The sequence below is a fragment of the Gossypium arboreum genome, chromosome 1 (genome assembly GCF_025698485.1).
Source record: "Gossypium arboreum isolate Shixiya-1 chromosome 1, ASM2569848v2, whole genome shotgun sequence".
NCBI classification, from domain to species: Eukaryota; Viridiplantae; Streptophyta; class Magnoliopsida; order Malvales; family Malvaceae; genus Gossypium; species Gossypium arboreum.
In genome coordinates this window covers 112,152,133-112,161,265 of record NC_069070.1, presented here as the reverse complement: position 1 = coordinate 112,161,265, position 9,133 = coordinate 112,152,133, and the positions used below count along the sequence as shown (strand labels likewise).

The window sequence follows — 9,133 nt, the reverse complement described above, 5'->3', positions numbered from 1 at the left end:
TATGCGAATTGAGGTAATTTGTTGATTGCAAAAGAGACATTTGGTTGAATGAAGCTTTCCAATTATACATCTATAAAGAGAAGCATCAACAAGGTTATTTTTAGTAGAAGATGAGAAATTCTAAGTAAGAAGTCACGAGGATAGGCACACCTTTACAATTTGCCATATCAACATCCAACATCAAATCCATGATATACTTATGCTTAGAGAAAAAAAGACCATTAGAACTAGAACAACCTCCACAACAAAAAAATAATAATATAGCGGGTCAAAATCTTTAAGGGAGAACCGAGAAAAGCGTACATCAATGATACAGTGAACTTTAAGCAAAAAAAGAGTACATCAATGGTATATTGAACTTCTCGAGCATAATTACCTGTAACTATAATATCATCCCCATTGACTAGGACATAATACTAAATCCAAAGTTAAATAGTATGGAAAGAGAGGATTCAAGATATCAACAATTCATTAAATACACATGCCAATTCTTTCAATGGAAAAGAGAAAAAGGAAACCATGTAGGTGTAGGGTTTACATAGGGCCTAAGTTGGATACAACTTTCTTTTATCTCCTCGTCCATGACATCTCAACTTGAAGTAGGGGTGTGCATATTTTTGTTTTAATCAAATTAGCCAATCAAACCAAATTAGTTTGGTTAATTCGTTGGCCAACAAAATTAATTTGGTGGGAGTCAGTTATTTTTTTTAAAATTTCAGTTAACGGTTAATTTAATTTAAAATCAGATAATTAACCGATTAATTAAATTATTAATAATAAAATATTATAGGCCCAATATATTAGATAGGTCCAATATATTATGTAAGTCCAAAATATAAAAATAAAAGAATGGGCTGAAAACATAATAAATTTGTACAAATAATTATAATAAGCTTAAAATTTATATATATATTTTAAAAAATTAAAAAATAAAAATAAAAAAAGCAGCCTTAACTTAACCAAAAATTAGTGTAAATCTTGCCACCTAAGTTTTTTTTTTTAATAATTTCATTGTAGATTTTGATCATATTTTTTTCTTTACACAATGCTTAAAATTACTCATAACCTTTCTTCAACCTATAAATAGTAGTATAATGTGCTTCAGGATATTCAAATCCATATTTTTTTGCATTGATAATAATACTAATGCTTAGCTCAATCCACAATTTTATTTGTCTGTTTTCAAAACAAAGTTTGAAAGTATTGGAGTCGCTTGACCTCTTCTTCGTATCTTCACCCTTCCAATTTTCCTTTTGTTTGTTTAAGCATGTAGACTTGACATTAGTTATTGTTTTTATTATGATTATGATTTAGTGTTGTTAATGTATTATTTGTTATTTGTTATTTTTGTTTTTGTTTTTTTGTTTAAAAAAAAAAGAATATTGTAATGAATATTTTTCATGTTTAAAATTTATTTGAATAAAAGAAAAATATGTAAAAATTTGAATTAATTGAATTTAATTCAGTTAATTAATAGATTTAAAAATTAATTTATTTTAAAATTTTGATTAATTTAATTAATAATAACTCGATTCAATTAATAATCAAATTCATAGTTTGAATACTTCTAACTCAGAAAATTTCAGAAAATACCATCAAAATATACAAAAAGAGGACACCAATAATCAAAGTGGAAAAACCCTAGTGGCGAGGGTAGAAATATTTTATTCTATGTTGATAAACAAAATATTTAAGGCTTTCATATATTTATTTTGCAAATTCACATCGATTTTTATCATGTGGATAATACTGAAGTACTAATTCACAATCATGTAATTAATCAAAATAAAAGTTTATTAGCCTCAATCGACAAAGATGATGTCGCCATGACTTATCTCCCGCATCTCGAGGTTGTTTAGCAATTTTTTCTTTAGCTGCCTCTGTTTGTACATAAATAATATTCTCTTGTTTATTTATTTTCAACATTGTATTGTCGAAAAATTAATTAAAAAGATTGGGAAAAACATGTCAAATGAAATTATTAATAAAAATATTTTAATTTGAAAATAGATGACGTCAAAATGTCAAGTGATATCCCTTTTCATTTTGACTTCTCTCTTTTCTTTTTTTTTAAATTTAAATACTTTTGTTTCATAATTTTATATTCACTAGTTGTAGTATAATTTTAAATTTCATACCTCTATTTTATGAAATTTAGAGAAGTTAATCCGTTTAGTTTAATTTATCATAAATTCATTTTATATGTTCTTAAATTTAAAAGTTAACCAAACTACCTAATACTATTAAATTCAATTATCAAATTACTTACATCAAGATCAATTTGTTTTATTAAATTTAATAAAATTATCAATTCAATAATTTATATGTGACAAATTAGAAATGAGTCAATGGTTCAAGTTTATATGTTTTTATCAACAATTGAATTAATTTTAATAATATACGAGAATTAAATTTTAACAAATTAAAGTAAAAAATTAATTTCTCAATTTTTTATAAAGTAAAGAGATAAAAATTCATAATCAGACATTTAAAATAAACTTAACAATACTAGACATTGTATGATTATAGGAAACATATATGATACATAAAAGGTAATTAAAACTTGAGAAAACATAAAACATTAACTTATCAAAATTTCTAAATGCCACATATGAATTCATGATTGATTCTTTGAGTATGAATTTGATAAGCAATTGATTTTGAGGTAAATAATTTGATAGTATTAAATAATTTGACTAACATTTAAATTTGAAAACATATAAAGATCAAATTATGATAAATTAAAGTAAATGGACTAACTTTTAATTTCCATAAAATAGCGTATGAAATTCAAAATTATACAGCCACCCACTTGTGATTATAAAATTATAAAATTAAGGCTTAAGTGTGTAAAAAGCCCTCAAACTTTTTCAAAAAAATAATAATTAAGCCCCTCATTTTCTTTTGCACTCAATTGAGTACTTGAACTTTCAAAATGCATCAAAAAGACCCTCAAACTTCTTCAAAAAAAGTAATTAAGCCCTTGCTTTTTCTCCCACTCAATTGGGTACTTGGAACTTTCAAAATGCATAAAAAGACCTTCAAAATTTTTCAAAAAGTAATTAAGTCCCTGCTCATATTAAATTTTAATAAAAATATTAAGAATTAGTTTTTAATAAAAATAGTAAATTTTTTTTATAAAATCATAAAAAATTAATGACTCCTAGATTTTTCAATTAAAGTCATCACGTATCGCAATACTGATTTGACATGTGGCGAAAAGTGATATAAAAATAAAAATAAATAAAAGTTATAGAAAATTTATAAAATGCTTCTTTAGTATGATAATTTTTATAATTTTTTACAAAATTTATATTTCTTTACATCTTGCATAATTTTCTTATGCCTTTATAAAATTTTATAATTTTTTATATTTCTATATATTTTATAATTTTTACAATTTTATATATTTTTTAATTTTTAATAAATTTTTAATATATGAATTTTTATTAAAATTTAATAATATTTATAGTTTTTATTGATTTTAATTTTAATTTTAATTTTTTCTAATTTTAATAAATACATGGGCTTAATTGCTTTTTTTTTAAAAAGTTTGAGGTTCTTTTAATGCATTTTGAAAGTTCAAGTACCCAATTTAGTGCAAAAAAAAGTAGTAGCTTAATGACCTTTTTTAAAAAATTTAAAGATCTTTTGATGCATTTTAAAAGTTTAAGTATCTAAATGAATACAAAAAGATAAAGACTTAATTGCTTTTTAAAAATTTGAAGACTTTTGCACCCTTAAACTTAAAATTAAAATATATAAAATAAAAAGGTAAAAGTCGATGAAAATGGATGCCTCTTTAAAACAAAATATTATTAATTTATTTATTTTTATTAAAATATTAATTTAGTTGTTTTCTCTATTATTAAAGTAAAAAATCTAAAATAACCAAATTTTAGGAATATGCCATTTTTTTTAAATAGGTTTTTAAATGGGTTTCTGTGTATTTAAAGTTTGAAAAGAGAAATAAAATTACGTACTATTTTTTTTTAAATATGACAAAATTCAAGCCAAAACTCTAATTTTTATAACTGGCATATACCTAAAATTTAGTCCTAATGAAATACATAACCAAAGGGGCTTATTTTTTAAATTAACTCAAAAATTTTAATTAATTATAAAAATGACTCAACTTAAAATTTATATATGTAAATGTCTTGATTTCTACTGTGCTTGTCAGTGTCATAGACAAACCATCTACATCGACGCCCCATCATTGGCCAGTGATTGCCCTTTTTTAAAAAAAAAAATTAGTAGTGTTACCTGATAAATTAACAATACCAGATTAAAATATGATTACATAATATACCCGAGGACCTGAAGAAACAATTACTCTTTTTAAATAGGTTGGAAAAATGTGCCACCTGTCAACATCGTTAGACTAAATTAAATGTTTTCAACTTTTGATCTATTTTCATGTTAAATCTGTTCTTTTTAAAATTAAAATTAAATAATTTCTATTTTTATTTTCTTTTAAAATTTAACTTTAAAATTATACAAAATTTTATTTAAATTACCTAATCAAAAATTCTAAGCTTGTCTAAATTTAAATTAGCTAAGAAATGAATTAAAAATGTCAAAATTAGATAAACTTAAGGAAACTATATTTAGGTAATTTAAATAAAAATTTATATAATTTTAAAGTTTATTGTTTTAAACAAATAAAAATTGAGAATAATTTTTATTTTTGTTATTCTCATATATTTATTTAAACTTAATTTCAAAATGAAATAAACCTAATAAACAAATAGATCAAAATTAAAAATATTACAATTTAGAAAAATAATAACTTTGTCAAATCTCTAAATATTCTATATAATTACATTTCAATTTGATACTGTGAATTTATTCAATGACACCACTAAAAATATATATTTTAGATGATGAGTTACTTTTCTAAAATACCCTAGCCAAGAATATCCATTGTCATATCAATGCAGTCAATGTCAATATCATTGGGCCAATGCCCACGCAAGTAGATTTCGGTACGGAGATTCCTTTCTTTTTTTTTTCTTTTTTTTTTGATAAAATAAAGATATTCATCATTATGAGGATCAATTTGTAATTTTGGGGCTCCACTCAAATTCTGCCACAGGAAAAGATCAAATTATTCAATATGTATATTGTTCATCAAAGCTTATTCAACTTGGTTCTCCTATATTTCGTTCATCAACAATCTCAAACCATATAAAACTTGTTTGCCCTTGTTCCCTTACTGAAATCTTGATTTTTCTGATTCTGTTGCAGCGAAAATCCCATTTTGCAAACTTTAAATGCTCAATGATGAAATGAAGCTGCTCTGGGTGACAAATAATTGACACCATTTATATATTCAACTTTCAAGCAAGTTCTCCCTCTTCCAATCCTGTCATTGTGTCATACAATGGCTTGTTTAATGTCTCTGGTAAGTAGTATGCAAGCATTCCTCCAATCAATCCACATACCCCAAACACCAGAAATGGAAAACCACCACCCAAAACCACCACAAATGGTGCCAATATAGCTCCCATTTGGGCTGCTTGAGTTGCACATCCAAGTGCTGCATTTCTCACCACTGTAGGGAAGAGCTCTGCTGTGTAGATAAACAACAAATTGTAAGTCCCAGCCATGCCGAATATCCCCAGAAGCCCACAACACATTCTTATTACTTTGGATATTCCTACATTGCCCATAAGGCTCCCCATGAAGCAGAAGATTGCACTAAACCATTGTGTCCCAATTGCCAATGGCTTCCTTCCAAATTTGTCCAACAGAACTGCTGTTATGGTGAATGCTGGCATTTCAGCTACCGCGTTAAGTAGGACAGTGAGGTAAAGGTTTGTCTCGAGGTTGACGACATTTAAGCTAAGGCCATAGTACACGACGGAGCAGGTGAAGTTGATTCCCACTGCTAAGAATAGTCGAATTCGAGTGATTGGTGATCGGATTACATCTACAATGGAACCACTGATTGCTTCTTTTTCAACTGTTGCTGCTTCCCAAATTTGATTACCATTTGAAGCATCATTAGATTCATCATCCAGTGCAAGGATGACCTCATCAGGAAGGTGATGTCCGTTGGCATTAGCTATGGTGCGCATAATTTTCATGGCTTCATTCATTTTCCCACGAACAAGATACCAACGTGGGGACTCAGAGATCAAAGGGACCACCAGGACAAGGAAAAGGATAGAGGGGACAGACGAGGCAACGTAAAGCGCACGCCATGAAGGAAAAATGTACGCTATGCCCGAGAGCAATGCGATTCCGGTCGAAAAGAAATAGAACGTCGACATTCCAGCAACACCACGTTTCGTTGGACCAACAGGTTCAGTGGCCAGGACGAAGGAACAGAGGCCGACACCTCCGGTGCTGAATCCCGTTACTAAGCGGAGTAGGAGATAGGTAGAGTAGTCAGGGGCTAATGATGTAAGGCAACCAAATATGGCATTTAAGATGCAGACCACGGTTAAGGAACCTTTTCTTCCCAGTTTTGAATCTGATAGATGACCAAAAACCCCTGCACCTGAAAATGTGTGTCCAAAACATTGAATTTCAGTCATGAATTTAATAAACTAGAAGTTCTACGACAGAGAGTTCTCCAGCATTTCAGTGTGTCAGTAATGAGTTATTATTTAGAATGATTACTATTATGGTGAAGCCGGCGGTGTCCATGGCACAATAATTATGACTTTAACATTCCAGTTCCGTAAGGGAAGCTGCCATAAATACATAAAGGTTGATATAGGGACGCCACCTCTCACATGACATGATGACACAAGTTGAAGAAAGTAGAACACGCCATCTATGTAATGAAGTATGAACAATGTATTCAATACACAAAGTGATCGACATAAAGAACATGATTTTCATGTTCCGGCACTGTACCTTCCAAATCATGAACTGTTTTTCTTTTCCTCTCTCTCCCTTGAAATTTTTCATCAAATAATCAAAATGCCAAAAGGGATTTAGATGATTTCACATTGAGAAGAGAAGTGAATAACAAATTCAAAAAGGAACAAAATCATTTGGGTTTCAACATGAGGGTAAACGACAAAGAAAAGAAGAAGAAAAGTGTACTTAATTGTAGTATATTGCATATTGCCAAAAAGCAGCCGGTGTTTCTCTCTTGAGGACAAGGCTTCATAACACTATTCTTAGTACGTTAAGAGACGTGGTAGATTTCTCACCCTCTTCACAGGTTAAGAGGATTGCAATTATTATTTTCTTTCACTTTATGTTTTCCAGATATTGTATCAGGGGAATAATTGTTCGAGGACCACCATGACTAATAGTTGAGAATTCAACATTTTTAGCTCTTGGCCGTGTAAGTTTAGACGAGTCAGAAAAAAGAGAGTAAATAAGCATTTAATATTAGATAAGAATTTATACACGGCAGGAAAAGACAAAATATCTTAACTCAGTTAAGATAGATATTGTGAAAATACAAAAAAAAACTAAATTCGAGTATGTTAATATGAGTATAAAAAAATATTTATAAATAATTTTAAACATTATAAAAAAATTAATTTAACTTATTATGAGAATAGTGATCTTTTGTAAGTATCTTTTTAAAATTTTTCCACTTGAGAATTATTTATATGAGTTGGTCCAATATTGCCACTTTGTCCTTATTTGCAATAAATTAAAGCTAGAGTTTGACCATCATGAGTTATATGTTTCAAAATTTAAAATTTTCCATTTCTCACATGTGAACCAGATTACAAATCATATGACCATGACAGGAAGCTCCAAGTGGGAAATAACTCATTAAAACGACAACCAATGCTTTGCTTGCTATACAATATAATTTAATATCATATGCATGCATAAAATAAGTAATCACCGCCGCTTGCTTAAATATATTCCTTTTCTTGTAATATGCATTAACCTCACCTTGATGCCTGTCACTCCAAAAATATATAAATTTGGGGTATAATTAATCAAGATTTACTGACTTAATTTTTGTATATCACACCATTCTTTGTATTTTTGTTTGTTTTTCCCCCTTCTGGTCCATAAATGCATTAACTGCACCATGTGCTGTTTCCAGGACAGCAGGACGGAGATTTCCTTTTGAGTACATAAAATTAAGGTAATTTTAAGACCACTCGGGGAAGAGTTAGGCACAAAGGAATATTAGACCCTGATAGATAATAGCTTGAAAATATAGTGAAGAAAATGAAAAATGCTTAAAACATTATTGAAAAGATGGCAAGATATAAAGCAAAGAGAAAGAAGAGCAGGAAACGACTCACCAATCATGCAGCCGCCAAAAAACAAGGCTTGCACAAGCCCAACCTTATACTTCTGTCCACAAACCAATCCCCACTGAGCCACCGTGGAGCTCCCCGGACCACCCTCCCATTCCCAGGACCCTGGTTCCAACCCACAAACGTTGCTCTCCTTCTCATCACACCCTAACTCTCCAACACACCGCCACCCAGGTTCCCTGTCTGCAAATATCATCACCATAGTATGGAAAGCTTCCAGGGCCCACGCCAGGCTCGTTAAAACAAAGTGTTTCAGCTGCCAGTACCCAAATTCTCCGCAGTAGTTTTGCAACATGTCGTCTATGCAAACCTTCTGGGGTTCGGATCCAGGCCCGGAATCCCATCCGGGTTCTTTTGATGGGACGAGCAAGGGTGCTCCTAATGAGGAACCATGGCTAATGGGATTTGATTCTGGTGAGTTAGCCATAACTGAGTAGGGTGTGTGTTTGCTTTTTTATAGTTTCTCCCGGTTTGGTTTATTTTAAGTGCCTTTTTTTCTCAACGTTCTTATATATAGGAAAGTTGTAATATGAATCAGTGTGAGAACTGGTGTGTGATGTGGTGGATTTGACACGTGGAGAGTTATCCAATCATTGATTTAGTGGGTATGACACTTGGAAAGGAAATCGCTGGTGATTTGGAGGGTTGAGATTAGAGCTAAAGTTGGTGTGTAATTTGCATATATTTCTTTCCATATAAAGAAAAGAAAACGTTTAATTAGACTTCTCATAAGAGGCGGCAATAGAGACTGAATATCATTTAATATTTCGGCGAGTTAAGTGATTAATTGAAGTCTCACACTATTTGAGCATTCCTTTATATCTCTTCAATTAGGTTTTAAACGATAGAGCTTGTTCAATAAAAATATGATTTCGTCT

At 29.8% G+C, this 9,133-nt stretch overlaps 1 protein-coding gene across 1 annotated transcript; it reads right to left on the bottom strand.

The window, feature by feature from the left end:
• Nucleotides 1-5,102: 5,102 nt before the first annotated feature.
• LOC108480985 (organic cation/carnitine transporter 4-like) lies at nucleotides 5,103-8,891 on the bottom strand. The gene is made up of 2 exons (XM_017784144.2): nucleotides 8,241-8,891; nucleotides 5,103-6,508 (listed from the first exon to the last, which is right to left on the bottom strand). The coding sequence occupies exons 1-2, from the start codon at nucleotides 8,680-8,682 to the stop codon at nucleotides 5,343-5,345; spliced, it is 1,608 nt and encodes a 535-aa protein (XP_017639633.1). The 5' UTR covers nucleotides 8,683-8,891; the 3' UTR covers nucleotides 5,103-5,342.
• Between the last annotated feature and the right edge of the window lie 242 nt (nucleotides 8,892-9,133).